At 42.2% G+C, this 21001-nt stretch overlaps 1 protein-coding gene across 1 annotated transcript in view; it reads left to right on the top strand.

Moving 5' to 3' along the window:
• The window catches only part of FREM3 (FRAS1 related extracellular matrix 3), a 102897-nt gene that overhangs the window by 27218 nt on the left and 54678 nt on the right, over positions 1 to 21001 (top strand). Inside the window, 1 exon segment of the mRNA XM_045019234.1 lies at positions 18692 to 18838. Coding sequence (XP_044875169.1) covers positions 18692 to 18838 — 147 coding nt within the window.

Raw genomic sequence — 21001 nt, 5'->3', positions numbered from 1 at the left:
TCTGGGGCTCAGTGGCCATCTGGGAGGAGTTAATGGCCCAAGGCTTAGCTGAGTGACACTAACCCCATCCACTCATTATCAGAGTTTTGGCTGAGACTTGTTTCTAGAGCCACTTAGTCTTAGCAGGGAGCCTGACATAGACCCAGACACAAGGCTTTCTTCTGTTGGGTGATGCACTTTCCAGTGGCTAAGGTAGAGGACATTTATAATGAGTCAATGCACTATGCATCAATCAGTCTGAAGACTCACTGTATTGTCTAGAAATTCAAGAACCTGCAGGAAGGAAGTACTAGGTGGAATACATCCACAGGCAGAAGACAGCCTCCTCTCGCTTGTGTGTAACACATCCCACTAGCTCTTGCCAACTTTTCAGCAATGACAATTTGTTTAGTTTTTGGATATGCTTGTTCTGTTAAGTTTTCAGATAAAAGTAGGACCGGTTAGCTGCCATGTGTGTTTTATATTCAAACATCACCACTATCACCATCCGTTTTTAACACCACGTGTCTGCCACCTGTCGTTCTTCCCTGTGGTACAGTACCCAAGAGACTAGGAAATTGTCACACCGGGGCAACCAGTTGATTTTTCTTCTTGGGTATCTTACTCCCTCTCTTTTACATGTGCCTTACCACAATGGTATCCTGACCAGGAGCTCTGAACTGAGCTGCAATCATAGCCCAGTCAGAGCTATTCCTGATCGTTTGGAAGATATAGTTATAAAGAGTCCATGTGTGCCTGGAGCAGAGCATGCCTATTTCACGGGGCATACCCAGCATGTTCCTTTGCAGATATCCAGGGGCTGGGGATGTGCAAAGACAGTGTCCAAGGGTGGGGGAGCCTGGTTTCAGAGCGTCCAGGGAGGTGGAGAAAGCAAGAGACAAAGAGGAAATGGGTGACAGTGATCTTCAGTGAGGTGGAGTGGGCATTTCAGAGGGAGTAGAAGAAGGGAAGGAAGGAAGGAACAGAGAAAGGTTGCATTGGGCTTGAAGTTTAAGGGGGATGACTCAGGTGGGCAGAGATAGTGATGGGGAAGGAAAGGGCGGAAGGAGGGCCCGGGGTTAGGCAGATCTCACCAGAGATCGGAGGAGATAGATCTGGTGGGAACAGAAAAGGGGGAAGGGGAGGCAGAAGTGATGGAGAGTGATGCAGGGAAAAAGGGAAGGAGAAAGAAAGAATGAAGGAGAGAAGTCGTCTGGCAAGCATGTGGCCAAAGTAATGCCAAGTGGATAGCGGGGTGGCAGAGAAATTAATTAGCCAATGATCAATAATGCAACAGGTCAATTAATAAAGAAAGACCGCAAAACAACTGCACAGATAATCAACCAAGGGAGCAGTAATGCAGAGAATTAGTGAGCAAGGCAATGAGGTGGATGAAGTACAGTTAGTTTGGTCATTGAGGGAGTCAGAGTTGTAGTTACTCTGGCAACAAACCCAAGAAGTTAAGCAAGTATCAGTGTGGTGATGAGATCAGAAAATGGACCTGAGGCTGTAAAAGCCACAGGGAGCCTTCGAGCCCCTTTCTCCTTATGGGTTCTTCTGGGCCCGGAAGCATGTATAAAAAGTGTTTTTTGGCATATAGCAGGAGCTTACATTTCTGACCCTCCTTTTGGCACTTCTCCAGAATACAGACAAGGATCTGTACAGTATAGTGAACAGTCAATCTATTCTTAAAACTGATTTATTCTTACATCCCGTATTCGTTTTACTTGACTGCATTGTACTAGCACCCACAAAGCACGTTTATCATACTAACTCTTCCAAAGCCTACAGTATGGCCTGTAAGGCATTTATATTTCCAGTGTTAATAAGGTCATTGTTAAAACTCATATTGAATATATATCGGTCTTGTGACATCTGAGACTCTTAGCAGGTCATCTGGATAGGTAATCAGACTCGTCAGCTTGTAAATGCACTGATAGATGTTTAAAATGATTGATGCTTTGTTTAGACCCTCTGCGAGAATGTCTAAACTAGGTATGACATACTAGAATGGATTAGGATCAAACCACAGGCAGAACATAGATGTATTGAACATTAAGTAGAGCTGCGTGAATAATTTTTAATGCCAGATTTCTTTGATGAATTGTGCCTTTTTCTGTGTTCAAAGAGATTGCAAAATACTGGAATGTGTTTATTATTGGGAATCATTCATAAATGTTTTTTCAGTGAATAATCTTTTGTCTACAGATTGCTCATGAATTGTGAATGTTCCGAATTTAGATCAGCAACTTACATGAATTGCCTGATATTGTTTGTGCTCTGTGATTTATGTAAATAACAAAACAGTGAAAAGAAGTTAGCTCTTTGGAATGCAACTCCAAATGTAACTCATTTGGTATAGAAGGAAAGAAAGAGGAGTGGTGGTGGTGGGGGGGATTAGAAGCTTCCGGACACCCTTAGCCTCCTGTTGCAGGCACAGTGGAGTCCAGCTGGTCTCTGTGCATCATTGCCACCATCTAAAATTGTTTTGCAAGGGACTGTTGTTAGTGTAAGCTGAGCATCACACAGGGCTCTTGCGGTGTTTCTGGTGAATTGTAACACTAATATAGTGCTTTATAAACATTCAGCTATTTGTCACAATAATCTTGTGAGGTATGTTTATAATATTATTGTTATCCCCTTTTTACAGAGGAGGAAGCTAAAGAAGGGAGGTTAAGTGACTTGACAAAGGCTACAGAAGGAGTCCATGTCAAAGCTCTTAGCCTCAGTTTCGTCCCCAGCCCACTGGTGTAATGTTGCCTTTCACCATTGAGCTTCCCCTCTGGTAGTCAGAGGTCACAGTGGTTGCTCAGAAGAGAAGCTGTCTCAGTGTAAGGAAGCTGGCTGGGGGAGCTTGCAGTTATCCTAATGCTATCAGTGGCAGTCTGAAACACACTGTCCCCTATAGCTATGAACTGATTTGAATCCCTCACAAAATTGAGGGACTGGTGGCAATAATTTTTATGGATCTGAAAGGCTGTTGTCCTTGGACAGCTGTAGTGCAGACCATGAATAACAAGTGGTACTTGAAGAAAATTCATGACTAAGACCTGGTCTACACCACGAGGTTAGGTTGAATTTAGCTGCATTAGGTTGATTTTATAATGAATGCATCTACACAACCAACCCTGTTCTGCTGACTTAAAGGGCTCTTTAAATTGACTGCTATACTCCTCCTGGACGAGGGGAGTAGTGCTAAAATCGACCTTCCTGGGTCGAATTTGGGGTACTGTAGATGCAGCGCTCTCCAATTCGATGGTATTGGCCTCCGGGAGCTATCCCAGAGTGCTCCAATGTGACCACTCTGGACAGCACTTCGATGCTGGTGGCTCCTAGCTAGGCTCTGCACATACTGCAGGATAATGTGCAAGGTGTTTACAATGCTCACAAAAGCAGTGTGCCGCTGAGCGGGCTCCATGCTTGCCATACTATAGCGTTTGCATGGATAACCCAGGAAAAAAGGCGTGAAATGATTGTTTGCCATTGCTTTCAAGGAGGGAGGGGAGACTGATGACATGTACTCAAAACCACCTGCGACAATGTTTTTGCCCCATCAGGCACTGGAAGCTTAACCCAGAATTCCACTGGGCACCAGGGACTGTGGGATAGCTACCCATGGTGCACCACTCCGTGAGTCGATGCTTGCCATGGTATTGAGGACACACTCCACTGACTTAATGCGCTTAGTGGGGACATGCATGATCAACTGTATATAATTGCTTACTAAAGATCGACTTCTATAAAATCGACCTAATTTCGTAGGGTAGACATGCCCGAACTTTCAACCCTAGTAATCAGCTTACATTTTCAAGGCTGTACTCCCCAGGAAGAGGAAAATAAACTTTTATTTTGTTAAAAATAAAAGATGAAATTAGCCCAAATCAGGGACTCTTTCCACTGTGGACTTCCAGGGCCCCAAAGACTGACTTTGCAGGCCAGTTTTAGGGGTGGGAAATGGAAAGAAATGATGGCATCATCATGACACTTCAAGTTACTGGTACAGCAGAGAGATCTTAACTTTGTTCAGACAATTTATTTTTCAATCTCATATATTATTCTTGGACAGTGTTTAAAAAAAAATCTGAGAACCCTCTAGGGCAAAAAATTAGACAGACAATTTCTCCTTGTGAATGGGAAGAATACAACAGGCCAGGTGCTGGCCTCCTAATCTTGTAGCTTTGCCTCTGCAGTGGTGCAAGGTAGCCTTAAGGTTTCCCTTAAAGTGCAATTGAGGATTCCTCTGGCGGTGAAGGGAATCCCTGGCATACAGACAACTACACCAGCCTATGCCACCCTCTACTTGCTAAATCTTCCCAAAGTAGGAAGTGTTTCTAGATAGGAAGGGTCATGGCTGGACCATGCTGTACTCTGGTGATCTGACTGTAGTAATGGCTGTTCTAAGATGGCACAAATTAGACCCAGCCCCCAGCTGGCTTTAGGAACCAAGGCAGAGACATCAGAACTACCGTTTTTTGCCCTGACAGCTTGTGCTATGTGGTTAGGGTGACCAGATGTCCCGATTTTATAGGGACAGTCCCGATTTTTCGGTCTTTTTCTTATATAGGCTCCTATTACCCCCCACCCCCGTCCTGATTTTTCACACTTGCCGTCTGGTCACCCTATATGTGGTGTGTCAGTACACTTGAGCATTCAGCTCTACAACTGGTGATTGAAATTCTGCCTGAATGTCAGGCTGAAGATTTTAATTTTTAAAAAAGAAAACAGCACCAGATGCAATGTGGAGATTTTACTGAGCACTAGATTTCTTTTTGGTTCTAAGTGCACTTTGGATGTGACCGATAGTGACTGTCATCAACACCTATGATTTCAAGCAGTTATATGTGGCCAGGTGTTGTGAGATTCCATACTGTGGCAATTGAATAACAAACTTGAAAAGAATTAATGATCACTAAACTAGTTTATTTATAACATGTTATGATTTATAACAGGGAATTCAGATGATATTATCACATTAGGTTATTTATAAGCGGTTTAATTCTTTTTATTCCATACAGAGCAAAAAAAAAAGGGGGGGGAGGGAAGATTAGGAGACCAAGAAGGGCCTAGCATTTGACTCTAGTTTTATTCCTTGTTTCTTGTATTATAAAATCTAAATTTCTCTCAGCAAGCGAGGGATAGTCCCTTCAGGCAACATCTTCCCAAACACAGATATTCCACAAGGCAATGTGATACATTAATGCTTTACTACTGGACTAGCAACATAGGAGACAGTTTTATAAATATAATTATGTGATTCAGTACGTATTTCAGAGTCCCTGCTGATAAGATTTCTGATCTCAGTATTAAAATCTGCAGTGAGAAGGCAACATGCAGTGTCCTTATTAAAACATGGTACACAGTCTATGTAAAGATTTTCTTTCTTTCTAATGTACTGGACATCCGCACTCCCCCTGTGCTTATGAATATTGGATTAAAGACCTACATCCAAATCTTACTCTCAGTTGTAAATCAGTGGCTTTAGTGGAGTTACTCTGGTTTTACACCAGTGTAACTGAGACCAAAATACGTCCTCTAAATTAAAATTTATAGAGAAAATGCACTGGAAACTGACAGCAACACCATACTGAATGTAGAAACCTACTTCCCATCCCTTTTTAAAAAGCAGAATGGACACAACTCTGGCAGGCAGTGGTTGCAGGGCTAAATGTTCAAATGTGGACAATTAATTTGCATTCACAAGCTGTACATACAAACCCGGCATATGTATACATGCAATAGTAATAGCTTGGGTAATTATCTCTTTTGAGTAGGCAAAATATTCTTTTTTTGTGAGTAAATGTGAATTTTATGTATGCATTAATATTTTGCAGGTGCACCTTAGACTTGGATATTTGAAAGTTTTTACCATAATCTTGTGAAGAACATTTGTATTGTTTCAGAGGAAAAGCCTCTTTTACTGTGTCATCTCTTCTGTTTGGCATATTAACCTTCTAGAACTAGGAAATATCAAAATCTTTTGGATGTGTTCCAATCAAAGTTAAGTTTATATATATATATAAAATGTCAGCGCTGGTGGGTTTTGTTTTTTTTTAAAGGCTGTTGTATTTCAGTGAGTTAGTATTTTACAAGTATATTGTGGTGACTTTGGTTGGGTAACTTACTATAATATAGAATGGGGTATTAAATCATGGCATATCAGGTCAAGATTTTAAAGAAAACTTCAACTTTTGAGTTAGTGGTTCCCAGAAGGAAGAAGATTGTGGATTGCCTTTTTAAAAATGTGATCAGTATTAAGGAAACAATACAATAAAAAATCTGTTTTGATGGGGGATGTGATACTTGACTCAGATGGAGAGGGAGCGGGGAATGGACTCTGAAAGTAAGTCTGAATAAGGATTGTTCTGTTTTTCTTGTAAAATGGAAGAGAATGAAGTTAAGTGAATGAGGCAAAAAGTCTGAGTAATGCGACTGGAGCCATACATGAAATAATATCCTTGATCAGGAAGGAACATTGCTTTATTTCATTAAGCAGATCGAGTTTTTATAAATTGCTTGCAGTTTTTGCTACAACAGCACATGCAACCTTGCAGTCTAAGAGAACTCTGGAGGAGGGGGATTGGGTGGGCTAAGACCAGGGGGAGGTGTGCCTCTCAGCCTCCTACTGTACAAACTGACTCTCTGTTTTTCTGTATGCATCGGCTCATTGGTCTCAAATTACAACTCTTTCAGTGAACTTTTAGGTCTCTTGGGGAAAGAAACCTGCCTTTTATGTTAAATTTTAAATCTGGAGGCCAGGTAACTTGAACTGCACACTTCAGACGCAGATCATAGTTTATAGTAACACAATTCACTACAATGAAAATAAACAATAATATGCCCTTCCTTCTCTTTTTACATGATTGGCCAAGTAGAAAACTGTTTCATTGTGCAAATAATTTAAAATAAATCCATAAAGACATTAACATTTCCCAATTATAATGAACATAAGACATTTTACATTATTTATTTTGGGTGAAATACTGCATTAATGCCTGTGAAAAACTTTTATTATGTATACAACTATATGTGGCAATATAGCTGTTGTAGAATTAGTTACTTGGAGGTATCTGATCTCTGCAATGGATAAGGAGCAGTTTTTCATCAGCTAACTTTTAATCAGTTGAAATCCAATACTCATTTGCAATACTTTTAAGTGATCCCCTTTCTGCACTGTGAACATTTAATATTAGAAAAAGGGTGTGATACTATTCAACAACCAGCTTTGTTATCCATTCTGCCTATTGTATTTGGACACTCTCTAAGTGACTTATAACTTACTGCATCATTTTTTTTATTGATTTGCTCAATGGCAACTATTCTGTATCTATTCTGATAGTTGGCTGGGAACAGATGGGAGAAATAAAAATCTATTATTCTTCCTCTCACACCTCCCACCCCCATTATTAAGTATATGAGTGACTCACAATTTTTAATGTATTTATTCTCACAAGTCCCTGTAAGGCAGAGAAGTGCTATTATCTCCATTTTAGAGATAGGGATCTGAGGTACAGAGAGACTAAGTGACTTATCCAAAGTCTCACAGGAAGTCTGTGGAAGAGCAGGAAACTGAACTCAGATCTCAGAGTCTGAGGCTAGGACCCTAACCACTGGACCATCCTTCCTCCCTTCTTTTCCGTTATAAAGTTGTAGCAGCAACTTACAATGAAATCTGGAACATGACACTTAGTAGTTAGTCCTTTGTGGCAGGCTGTAGACTAGGAAACATGATGGGACAACTTCCTTCAGCTTATAGCATGTAATCAGAACTAGCACACATGTAAAACTGAATGTGATTACAGTCAGCTGCCAGAATGGAAGCAGCAATGTGCCAATCCTATCCTCCTACTGAGATTCGACAATACTTGACATGTGCATTAAGAGACAGCAAAAATCACTTGAGAAAAACAAAACCAGGAAAGTGGCTAAGAGAATGGTGCTAAAGAAAGCATTGAAATCTAAGAGTGCTTGTTTTTGGCTTCATTGATGATCAGGATGTCTTCTTTACAAAAGTACTCTTTGACATGAGAAAAACTGTAGGCTTTGCTTGACATGTAAAATTGGCAATATCTGTCATTCCTAGGAGGTATGCTTTAGGGGAGACATGGGTCTGTGGGCTCTGTAGTGAAAGAGTCACAGGCCTTATTAACTATAATAGCTTGATGGAGTACCTCAGCTAATCAAAACTATACAGCTGTCATCCAGGGTAATCTGAGTGCAAAATTTCAAGGTCTGGTGTTTGGTAATTTTCCAAATACACAGTGTTTTTGTCTTCCATTGAAACATTTTATATGAGCATACATACAGTTCTGGTTATTTAGCATATATTTTTCCCCGTAAAAACATCAGTAAGTAGACAATATGTATCTAAAGCTTCCTGTATCCATTAGTCAGGCTAGTTTATATCTTTATTGGCAAAAATCTGCATATTTATTGACCTGGATATATTTGGAGCACTTTTTATAAAATTAAGTCTTTTGCTTTTTATCTAAAAACTAAATCTTGCTAAATCATCCTCATAAAGCTCTCTCTAATACAGAAATAGTGTCTTTAGACTACCCCATATTGTTTCCAGAGGACATGGACATGAACTAAGTGCGCTAAGCTTAAGGTGGAGATTTTTTATAAGTGGTTTTGGTTTGTCCTGTCAGAACTGAGGTCTGAATGGATGTTGAAGCCTCCCAAAACAATGAGTCTTATGAACTTAATCACCACATCTCTCTCTGCTTCTCTGGAAGGCTTTTGGCATCTGCAGATTTATCTGAGAGTCCAGAAACTCTCAACTATAATGGGATTCATTTAAATAATATTTTTAAATCAAGTGAGCTTTCCTTCATTTGGATCTCTAATGGAGTAGAACAGCTTCAGACTTATCCTCCCATGGGTCTGCATATGTAGTGAATAGAGTATCTTGCGGGGATGAAGTCTTCAGTGTCCCTCAGCCAGATTTCTGTGATGCCAAACGAGATTGGGTGACTCATCATTGATCAAAGGTCGTGTGTTGATCAGCATGAGACCGAGTTCCTGGTGTTACCTGTTCCAGGTAACAGCTTGCTGATTGGACTGGATATAGCTGTTTGGAGATCTTCATTCTAGAGAATGACTACAAGCTTTTCCTCTGTTGACTTCTGACTTATAACTGGAAAGGGCAGAGGTTAGCCTAAATGGCAGGGGAGGCTATGTAGTGGCATGCCAGATACCCAAAGCGTAGCAAGGCTGCTCTACTGCCCGGGAGACTCTCTTTGTGTGGGTGAACACATGAACAAAAGCTAAACAATGGGATTTGTTTGAAAATTAATCCCCAAAGTGTATATATTACAGTGGATGTGCATTGCATAGGGTGTTCTTAAGGCTGAGTTGCAGCTTTCATTCTAGTTCCCTGTATCACAGGAGTGGGCAAACTTTTTGGCCTGAGGGCCACATCGGGGTTCCAAGACAGTATGGAGGGCCGGGTAGGGAAGGCTGTGTCTCCCTAAACAGCCTGGCCCCCACCCCCTATCCACTCAGTTCCCTGACCACCCCCTCCTGGGACCCCCCATCCCTAACTGCCCCCCAGAACCCTATCCCCTATCCAACCCCCCCTTCTCCCTGTCCCCTGACTGTCCCGACCCTTATGCACACCCCCGCCCCCTGACAGGCCCCCTGGGACTCCCACCCCCTATCCAACCCCCCCATTCCCTGTCTCCTGACCGCTCCCCCGAATCTCTGCCCCGTCCAACCACCCCCTGTCTCCTCACCCTGTTACCATGCCGCTCAGAGCAGCGTGTCTGGCAGCTGGAGCCAGCCATGTCACCACGCTGCCTGGCAGGAGCTCGCAGCCCCTCCGCTCAGAGCGCAGGCAGCACGGTGAGCTGAGGCTGCGGGGGAGGGGGAACAACCGGGGAGGGGCTGGAGGATAGCCTCCCCGGCTGGGAGCTCAAGGGCTGGGCAGGAGGACAGTCCTGCAAGCCGGATGTAGCCCACGGGCCATAGTTTGCCTACCTCTGCTGCATCAGCTGATCACAAATTTCTCAGGCAAATACCTCTTGTGGTTGAAAATTTTCCATGCTTGGTCCCAGTCTGGTGGAGGGTTTTTTTGTTTGTTTGTTTGTTTTTGTTTTTTAAAAGTTTGAGCAAAATCTGTTCAACTGGCTTAATTTATGAGGGGAAAAACTGGCCCTGCAGCCATGAATGGTACTTTGGCAGTAGAACAGATATGACTTTGGTGCATTGTAGCATAGGATGGAATTAGGGGCAAATTACAGGGAAGAGAAGCACCTCCTATGTGGTTCAGAGCTCATCACTGTGCTGGCTCCCTGTATCTTTCTGATGTCAGTTGCGTTACACCAGCCCTGAATTTGGAGATGAACTTGTTTGTCATTGTAGCCTGTCTGGGGTTATAATCGTTCACCCACTTGAGCACTGAATATGTGAGATGTATGTAATGCCTCCAAAGGATTTTGCATTCTTCTGCCTTGTGTAAGCATGAAATTTTCAGGATCTGAACTGGTGAAGAAAATAAAAAAACACAAGCCTGTGCCTTGAGAACAGTTGAAACTACATACCTTTGAGAAAGGGGAAAGGAACCTTTCTATTCTAACACACACAAAAAATTCCAAATGCCATCAGCCTAGGAATGGACTAGAATAGACTTTGAGAAGCCATTCTCCAACATGTTCACACTATTTCTGCCTAAAAGTACTATGCTAATGAAATTAATACACTGAAAGAAAATAGAAACATTGGGCCAAATTAATTCATGGTGCAACTGCACTTGACTGGCATTACACCAGGGATGAATTTGACCAAATGTATTATGGAGGCAGTGTTGAATTTTACACTAAATCCTTCCGTTTCACATTTTAATTTTTTGTATTTACGGACATATTCTAAGTGAGTATAAATCAGCATAGCTTTGTTGAAGTCAGTATAGCTATGCTGTTTTATACCCACTCAGGATCTGTTTGTTAGATTCCAAATTTGGCACAGTAACTCTTCACAGAAAAATTCAACTTTCCATGTATTTTCTTAAAAAATATTTGCAAACTTATTTGCAGAGGAATTTTTTAATATCCTCTTTATGAAATGCTGCCTGAGAGTCTTCAGTTTTTTTGTGATTTCAGTCTAGCTAAATAACAACGGTCCCTACAAACTCCAGACTTCACATACACACACAAGCCACTTTTGAACTTTTTTACAATTAAACACATAGGAAAATAACTCTAATTTGTGATAACCTAATTGGTCTTCTGAATGAGTAGCCTGTGTAACTGTTAAATTGTCAACTACTTTGGTTTCCTTATGCTGCCAGGCTCCCTCCCTGATTCATCTGCTCATCTCCTACATAATCTCTCATACACAATCTCTGCTGCTCCTATCTGTGAGGAGTCACGAAAACAGGCTGGCCAGAAGGGTGAACTTGGTCCTCAGCCTATAAGCCTCCTTGCTTCCTAACACAGACTTTATTCTTCCACAGCTTCACTACTGAGCCAGAATTGGCTTGTTGGGTGTTTAGTTGGCTGCTTTCAAAGTCTGCAGGTTGCTGATAAAGACAGCCAGCTGGTCAGCTCATGAGCGTGCTTTTCAGAATCCCTTCCTCAGCCCCTAACTGCTGGCCAATGTTAGGATCACCAGCAGAAGTCCCACTCTCTCATAAACCTCCTAGACATCACTGAAAGAGCTCTTCTGTGTGATGAACCACAAGTGGTTCGTCAAAGCCAGATTGTGTGTCTGCCCCTGAAGAGATGCAAATTGGGTTTGTCAGCACAAGTTGGTTGAAACCCTGCCCTTTGTCTGATCCCGGTTGCTGTGATACCACTCCCTGCCATCATGACTGGTATTGCCTCATTGTTTCCTTGTACTCCCGCATCTCTCTGTCTATATCCATCTGTTGTGCCTTGTCTTATATTGTAGGCTTTTTGGGGAAGGAACCTTCTTTTTGTTCTGTCTGTGTAGTGAATGTATCTGGTTCATGACTAGGGATCTTAGGTGCTATGGTAATATAAATAAATAACAATAATAATATGGCTGAAAAGGCCAGATAGATTTTTTTTTTAAAGTAGCAATAACAAATTATGGGTTTGATTCTGTCGTCCATTTGTCACCACTCAAGTTGCAAATATTCTGGCTAGAGGAGGTCAGTGAAGAATTATCCTTGCACAGGGGAATTCTGTGCTGGTGTAAAACTGGTGCAGGCAGCATAACCACTTCCTGCTTGAGCTGCCTCCCCACCACTGGTGTAGGGAGCTGTGGAGGGAGGGTGGCATCAAACCGTGTGTTCTAGCAGTTCCTCAGTTGATCTAACCTGCACTGGGGCCAGGTGGCATAGGATTGGGAAGCCACAACTGGTTCCCTAACGGCACCACCAGCCTGTGACAAGAGGAGCTCTGGAGAAGAAGAGAATCCTTTTTTATGATGATAGTATGTCTGTCAGTAAAATACGTTAATCTCCTGGAGGTGTAGTTAAATTTGATGTGCACATTATGAGGTGAGGTTGCAGGGCCAGATTTAGGGGCAGGCAACCTCCTGGGGTGCCAGGCTTAGCGGGGCACCAGGCTCGGTGTGCTGTTTTTGTTGTTAGTGATAAGAGGAAAAATAGAATGTTAGAAGTAAAATGTTTCAGGTATTCCATATGTGGATTCATTTTTCACTAACTTCCTAGAATGTTCTGGATCTTTGTAGAATCTCGTGGAAACTTCCAGACTTTCCGAGAACTACATTTTCCTCAAGCTTCCTAGAATTTTGTCAGCCATGCCCTCGTGGGTATATAAGGGGCAGGGCAGGGCAGCACCAGTCAGTCAGTGAGATATAAGAATGAAGTGAAGTGAGAGCCCAGCTGCGATATTGTGAACCTTGTTTTATTGTATAATTGTGAAAGTGTACTTATGTTTTAAGACTTGAAGAGTTGTTAGTAGCAATTAATAAAGGACATATTTAATGAGACGCCAGAGAGATCTGTCAAACCCCTATCTATGCAACAATATAAAAGAAGTACTGTTACGTGTTAAGCATGGCAAAAGAAGTAATGTCTTCTAAGACTGCAGAACATAGACTTTTGCTCTCCCTAATAATGTCTGTTTTCCCCCATAGAAAATTAAAGATGCCCCTGAAGAAGCCTTCAGGAGCTCAGTATAGGAAGCAAAAAGCTCAATTGCAATCTAATTTGCAACAAGGGGCAAATTTGATAGGAAAATATCTGATACAGAACAACATAGGCCAGGCTTTAGGAAGCGGCAATCGTTCCAGTGCAGAGGAAATTGAGGAGCAAAGTGTAAATTATGGAAGTCCTATTACTAAGAAATTAGCAGATTTACCTGAAGATAAGGAATGGGAATGTGAGGAAAGTGATGGAGAATCACTGATTTCAAATTTCTGATCTCAATTGTGGTTTGGTATGATATCCTGTTCCAAGTAAACATTGCAAGCAATGCATTACAAACTCAGTCGATGGACATCGCAACTGCTACTACTTTGATGAGAAGCTGCCTTGATTTCATTGTGGCCTACACAGACAACGGATTTGAAGATGACATCACTGCTGCCAAAGAAATGGAGGAAAACATAGGAGTTGAGCCTCTCTTCAAGGAAACACATTCATCGGAAGAAGAGACAGTTTGGTTCCGAAGGCAGAGGTGAGGTTCTGGGAAGCGCAGAAGAAAAATTCAAGAGGGAGTTTTTTTGCTCACTTGTTGATGCTGCTCAAGTGTCCATTGAAGAAGGTTTGGAGAAATAAAGCACCACAAAAAGATTTGGGGCCTTTTGTATGACCTTAGTAATCTGCCAGCGGACAGGAAAACACTCTTGAACAATTATACAGACCTTCCCTGGATACTGACACATATTTGGATGTCAGTGAATGTTCGGAAGTTAATTATAAAGACCTCTGTCGAAATGGACAACATCCATCACATTTTGCAATATGTGAAGCACTCTCCACTACAAGTTCTCCAATTCATTCATGATGCAGAGCTGAAGGACACTTTTTTTTCCCTAATGTGTGGATAGCTTTGAGGATTCTGCTCATGCTCCTGGTCACAGTTGCAAGTGATGAGCGCAGCTTTTCAAAGCTCAGGCTCATTAAAACATATCTTCAATGGATCAGTGGCCGCTGAGAGACTGACGTCACTTGCTATTTTATCACTTGAAAATGCCATGGGCCAGTCTTTGGATCTTTCTGACTCTGTGCTTCAGCTCGCGAAAGCAAAGGCAAGAAATTGAATTGAAGGACTAGGGCAGGGGTCGGCAACCTTTCAGAAGTGGTGTGCCGAGTCTTCATTTATTCACTCTAATTTAAGGTTTTGCGTACCAGTAAGACACTTTAACATTTTTAGAAGGTCTCTTTCTATAAGTCTATAATATATAACTAAACTATTGTTGTATGTAAAGTAAATTAGGTTTTTTTTAATGTTTAAGAAGCTTCATTTAAAATTAAATTAAAATGCAGAACCCCTCGGACTGGTGGCCAGGACCCAGGCAGTGTGAGTGCCACTGAAAATCAGTTTGTGTGCCATCTTCGGCAAGCATGCCATAGGTTGCCTACCTCTGGACTAGGGTTAACATTCTAAGGTTGTCACCTACTGTAACACTATTTAATACTGGTCTACCCAGTGTGAGTGCACAGTTCAATTTCTTGATTTTAGGCCATTTCAGTTATTCTTAAAATTAAAAAGTTTCTATAAGCTTAGAGGAAACAATTTTGTTTATTTTGTTTATATATGGCATGAATAAATACAGATTTACAGATCCTACTGTGCAAATTTATCTTATGTGACAGGGATAAATCATCCATGCAAATTGTGCATCAAAGTCATGAAATGAGCTACAAATGCAATAAAAAATAAGGTATTCAAAAGTTTAACAAATTGATGGGGGGGGGGGGCGCTGAAGACACTCCTCGCCTGCAGCACCATTTGGTCTAGGGCCAGCCCTGTGAGGGAGGTTGTATGGAAAGAGAAGATAAGTCTGTTGTAGAGGTGAAGAGTCTGTGAGAACTTGTAGGTGTTGTGGTGTTTGAGTGGTAAGACATAGGGCTGAGATTGCTGTGGATGTTATCTTCCCTCGGCTGGGGAGTTTCTTGATTTCTTCAATAGCATTGATGGGAAATGAGCTTGAACAACTTTAACTGTAAGTTAACAGGGTTTTTTATGTGTGAATTTACAAAATGTCACAGTGACTAAGTCAAAGTCTGAAGTATGCATTGCTGAAAAATGGTGTGTGCCTGTACCTCTCTTGCTCTTTTATTCAGCAGTGATGACAGAGGTACAGGGCATTTCCTGGGGATTAATGACCAGCTGCTTTGGGTCATCAGCTCCTCCAGTTAGTCGTTAATCCTCAAGATATGCACTATGCCAAGGTCACTGTTGCTTTCATCAGTGAACATATGCAAAGTACACTTTTTTCAACTGTTTTTGGTGTCTGTATTGTTGCTCTTTCCATGTACTAGCTGATTCTAAAGAGAGACTGTATTGGCTTATATGTATCTTCATACCATAACAATATAAACTTCTCAGTGAACTATGCTTTTCTTTCATCATCAATAACATTAGCAACATGAAGTGGAACAAAAATGCTCCCTATGTTTGGCAAAATATTTATGTAACATGACGATAGGAATATGTAGACAGTGTTTTGGTTTTGATCAGTAAGAATGAATATTTACACCCACCTTTTGATATTGTTCATTACAGGTGAGTTTTAGAATCCCCCTTAGCTCATGAAACCAACAAGTGTACGCTGATGTCTTCTGTCCCATATTGCTCCTGTCACACTAGCAATAAGATTGCTACATCCACATGGGAGAAAAAATGCTTTTTTTTTAGTGTCCATGGGCGATAAGCCAAAAGTGAGTTATGAAGGTCTTTTACCACACTACCATGGATGTTGGAGATAAAGTATTTCAGAAATATTTTGAGAGTTTTAAAAATACATTTTCATTCCTGTTTTCATCTCTCTGTACCTGAAAAATCAGGCTGCCTTAATAATGCTAATGCTCTAGCAGCATAAAGAGCCCACCAGCAAAAACAACAGCTCTCCCCACTGCAAATAACAGTAGCATAAAGGGCGACCACCAAAGGCAATTTTTCACATGGATATCTCCACTGTCTATGTGATATTTCTATTGTATCTATACATATGTGTTCTCGAGTGTGTACATATGAACATATGTGGTAGATTGCAGAGCCACATCATAAATTGCATTTCTAATGACTGACTGAGGCCAGTATGCCCAGTGTGTGTGGAATGTTGCTGCTGAAGAAATTTCAGAGAGTATTCTAACCCACCCAGACGTGGTGGACTCATGGTTTCTTCCCATGAAGAGTGCATGACCAACAGCTTGGTTTGCTTTCTCTTTCTCCAGTCACAATGTACAAGTAGTAAAGACCTAGGGAAGTTGGTACAAGTTCCCCATCCCATCACTAACCTCTGTTTTCTGCAGTTAGTTCAGGTGTGTGGTGAAAACTCTTTGCTCTCTTTTGTGATTTGAAGGGGGGTGAGTGCTTTAGAATGCAAACACTGACTTCAAAAGAAGTCAATATTCATCATTGGAAACAGATGTAGCCAGACATGTAATTGCACTGTCTCTCCTCTAAGTGTCTATGTAGTGTCATAATTTGCAAGTTGTACTCTTAAATTGAAACCTCTCTTTTGGTTGTAGATGCTAAGAAATTAGAAATCTTCCAGTTTATCCTAGACTGGATTAAGTGCTTGAAAACTTGTGGAATCTGTTAACATACCTCACACGTGTAGGAGTGTGTTTATCCCTCAAGAAGTCAAAAGATTCTTTTAAAAAGTTTTCTTTTTCTTTAAAAATCTGGCTCTGAATCACACTCACACTTCATTTGTTTCCAATCTTCCACTTCTAGGCTAAAGTAGTATTGGCAATTTGGGGCACCTAGTGTTTTTTGTTTTTTGTTTTGTTTTTTTTAAATAACCCAACCCTGTCAACAGTTGATTAGATAAGGAGAGCAAAGGGAAGAAAGGCTCTATCAAATAGCAACCAAGAACAATTTTGATTGTTGGCCATTAATCACGCTGAACTGCACTTTGCACCAGAAATAATTATATGATCTATTGGGGTGTTTCTGAGGACAAAAAAAATCACCACCTCCATTGGCCATTGCACACCAGTCATAAAGATGCATGTGTGGAATATGTTTTCAGAGGTAATTTTTCAGACTACACATTGTGACTCCGTGTCAGCCAGAGCAGTAAACAAACAGCTAAACTGAAAAGGTTCCGGATTGGTAAATTGGTAAACTTTAGCAGTTAACAGAGGTGATATTCAGGATTTCTTTATTGATGAATGTTGAGTTTCCTAGGTGCCATTAAAATCTTTAGTTCAGGAGTACAATTGATTAGAAGCTGGAAATGTCAGATGGAGTAGGAGGAAGGAATCATGTTAGGATTGATTATGATCTCACACTGCTTTTACATTGATGGAGCATCATAGATTTTTATTGGAGTTACTCTTGATTTAGAGCCCAATCCAACTCCCACTGCTGTCAACAGAATTCCTTCAACTGATTTCAATGGGAGTTAGATTAGGCCTTTACTGTTGCTATAAAAGCATTTATTTTGCCTGGCACAATGGAGCCCTAGTCTCAGCTGCCAACTCTAGGCACTACCACAATACAAATAACAATATTAATGTGGTCTCCCATTGATGTAGGAAGGAAATTACATCTGGCTCCTGTTGGTTCTAATGTGAGTTAGATATGCAAATTCCCTAAGCCTCCTTTAAAAAGTGGTTAGTATGATTTATCTTTGAGGTTTTTTAGCTTTAATGACATTAAATTCATAGTTCTCTCTTTAGTCTCTGTTAGTATATATATATATATATATCTATATCTATATATATCTATATATAAAACCTGAAATGTTGTTAAATTATTTTCCTAAGAATAAGAAGGGACACTTAGGCTGAGGCTACACTTGCACTTCAAAGCGCTACCGCGGCAGCGCTTTGAAGCGCTAAGTGTAGTCAAAGCACCAGCGCTGGGAGAGAGCTCTCCCAGCGCTGTCCGTACTCCACCTCCCTGTGGGGAATAACGTACAGCGCTGGGAGCAGCGCCCCTAGCGCTGGCGCTTTGACCACACTGGCGCTTTGCAGCGCCGCAATTTGCAGCGCTGGAGAGGGTGTATTTTCACACCCTGCTGCAGCGCTGCAAATTTGCAAGTGTAGCCATGGCCTAAATCACAACTCCTGATTATTCCTCTTGTGCAAAGTATTACCACATTCTGTATTATGTGATTATCTCACTTTATTACTCAATACCCAAACATGTGGCATATATGTAAATTCAGTCTACATTCAATTTTTTGTGTGCATAGCAAAAGCAGCATTAATGTGACACCACATTCTGACCTAGCCATGGCTCCTTGAAAAGCCACCTTCCCAGACTTTTCCTATCAGGAATAGGACTAATTTCTGCAAAGTAACGGCTAGCTCAGTTAAGGAGTCTGTACACTAAACCACACTAACTCTGCCTCCTGCCCAGGCCTTCGGGTCTGTAGAGTGTGAATTTAGTGTGTATTGTGGGAGCTTGTGGGAAGGTACTCAGTTATTCCATGCTTGGGCACTTGTTTTCCCAAGTATACATAGATGAGGAAAAAAAGCCTCCTAATTTGCCCTGATGCCAAAGCAAGTACATTTGAATGACAATCTCAGAGAATTCTAGCTCTGTCCTGGAATTCGTGTGCTGTATCATGATGTTTCTGTTATTCCCATGAATCACAGGAGGAAATGAGCTAAAGAGCCAACGCTTCCGTTTGAACTGGCCTTGGATTTCACTGGAGAAAGAGTACTACATTGTAGACGAGGACTCCAAGTTCCTGGAGGTGATTCTCAAGCGCAGAGGATACCTAGGAGAGACGTCTTTCATCAGTGAGTTACTTTGTAATTGTTCTAGATGTCATTTGGCGGGGAGAGGCAGCTTTGTTATGCAGCATCAGTAGCGACTATACAGCTGGTGCTGCTGTTTTTTACCTATTCAACATCCAGGGTCCACAGTAGTAACACAACGGTTGTTGTTTATTGTTGGTACGTGGCGCTTTATGTGTGCAGTGTAGTTGTAGCCATCTCAGTCCAAAGATATTAGAGAGGCAAGGTGGGTGAGGTAATATCTTTTATTGGACCAGTTTCTGCTGGTGAGAGAGACAAGCTTTCAAGCCACACAGAGCTCTTCTTCAGCTCTGGGAAAGGTCCTCTGAGCATAATAGCTAAATACAAGGTGGAGCAGATTGTTTAGCATAAGTAGTTAGCATGTATTCGAAGGGACCATTCAAGGAAGAGTGCCCTGTTAACTCCTCTGCAGTCATATAAATCAGACACTGGCTTTATGGCTTATTACAACAAACTGTAACCCACTAACCCCCTCTTTTAGGGCATGTCTACACTTGCAGATGTAGAGCACCGGGAGTTAAAGCAGCCCTCAGAGACCACAGCAGGGAAAGCACTGGCATGTGTTCACAGTGTCAGCTGCAAGCACAGTAGTGTGGCCACATTTGCGGCACTTGCAGCGGCATTGGGAGCGGTGCATTATGGGCAGCTATTCCACAGAGCACCTCTTCCCATTCTGGCGCTGTGGGAAGGGGAAGGGGATGCAGGGCATTCTAAGTCCTGTCCCAATGCCCCGTGATGCATTGCTTCACATCCCAGCAATCCCTGTGCTTCCATCCACATTTGGCGCCATCTTTCAACATTTTTTTGTACTGCGTGCTCAGTCTTCCCTTTCAGTCTGCGGGAATGGATCCTGAACTTGTGAGGAATATGCTGATGGGTCTTGCCAGCATGTCACAAATGGCAATTGAGTTACTCCTTAAGCTACAAAGTGACAGTGAGGAGTCCAATGATGATGTCAACTGGCATAACGCATACAACATGAGATTGCTTGTGGCATTCACGGACATGCTCACCACAGTGGAACGCCGCTTTTGGGCTCGGGCAACAAGCACTGAGTCTGGGATGACTAGCAGTGGCTGCAGAACTTTCGGATGAGGAAAGCCACTTTCATGGGACTGTGTGCTGAGCTCGCCCCCACCCTGCAGCGCTAGGACACAAGATTGAGAGCTGCCCTGCCAGTGGAGAAGTGAGTGACTGTTGCAGTCTGGAAGCTGGCAACTCCAGACAGCTACTGATCAGTCGCTAACCAGTTTGGAGTGGAAAAGTCGACCACTGGAATCGTGTTGATGCAAGTTTGCAGGGCCGTTAATCGCATTCTGCTCAGAAGAACTGTGACTCTGTTCCAGAACATGCCAGAACTGTGCCAGAATGTGCGTGAGATTGTGGCTGGCTTTGCACAATTGGGTTTCCCTAATTGTGGAGGGGCAATAGATGGGACGCATATTCCAATTCTGGCACCAGACCACCTAGCCTCCGAGTACATAAATCGGAAAGGTATTTCTCTATGGTTCTCCAGGTGCTTGTGGATCACTGTGGACGTTTCATGGACATTAACACAGGCTGGTGCAGAAAGGTGCATGACGCATGCATCTTTTGTAACACAGGCCTGTTCAGGAAGCTGCAAGCTGGGACTTTCTTCCCAGACCAGAAGATCACCATAGGGGAAGTTAAAATGCCCATTGTGATCCTTGGAGACCCTGCTTACCCTTTAATGCTGTGGCTCATGAAACCCTACACAGGGAGCCTTGACAGCAGCAAAGAGCAGTTCAACAACAGGCTGAGTCGGTGCAGAATGACTGTGGAGTGTGCTTTTGGCCATTTAAAAGGCTGCTGGCGCTGTCTGTATAGGAAGCTGGACCTGGCCGATGACAACATCCCCACGGTTATAGCCGCGTGCTGTACCCTCCATAACATTTGTGAAGGGAAGGGTGAAAGCTTCACTGAGGCATGGACCATGGAGGTTCTACTCTGGCTGTTCAAATTGAACTGCCAGAGAGCAGGACTATTAGAGGGGCCCAGCATGGGGCTATAAGGATTAGGGATGCCTTGAGGGAGCAATTTGATGCTGAAAGCCACCAGTAATATTCAGTGCCCTGCACAGGAGTGAAGTGCAATGGTTCCAATGCTAGTAGGCATCTGTGTTTA

Source organism: Mauremys mutica, chromosome 5, assembly GCF_020497125.1.
Source record: "Mauremys mutica isolate MM-2020 ecotype Southern chromosome 5, ASM2049712v1, whole genome shotgun sequence".
Taxonomy (NCBI): domain Eukaryota; kingdom Metazoa; phylum Chordata; order Testudines; family Geoemydidae; genus Mauremys; species Mauremys mutica.
This window is presented reverse-complemented; position numbering and strand designations above follow the sequence as displayed.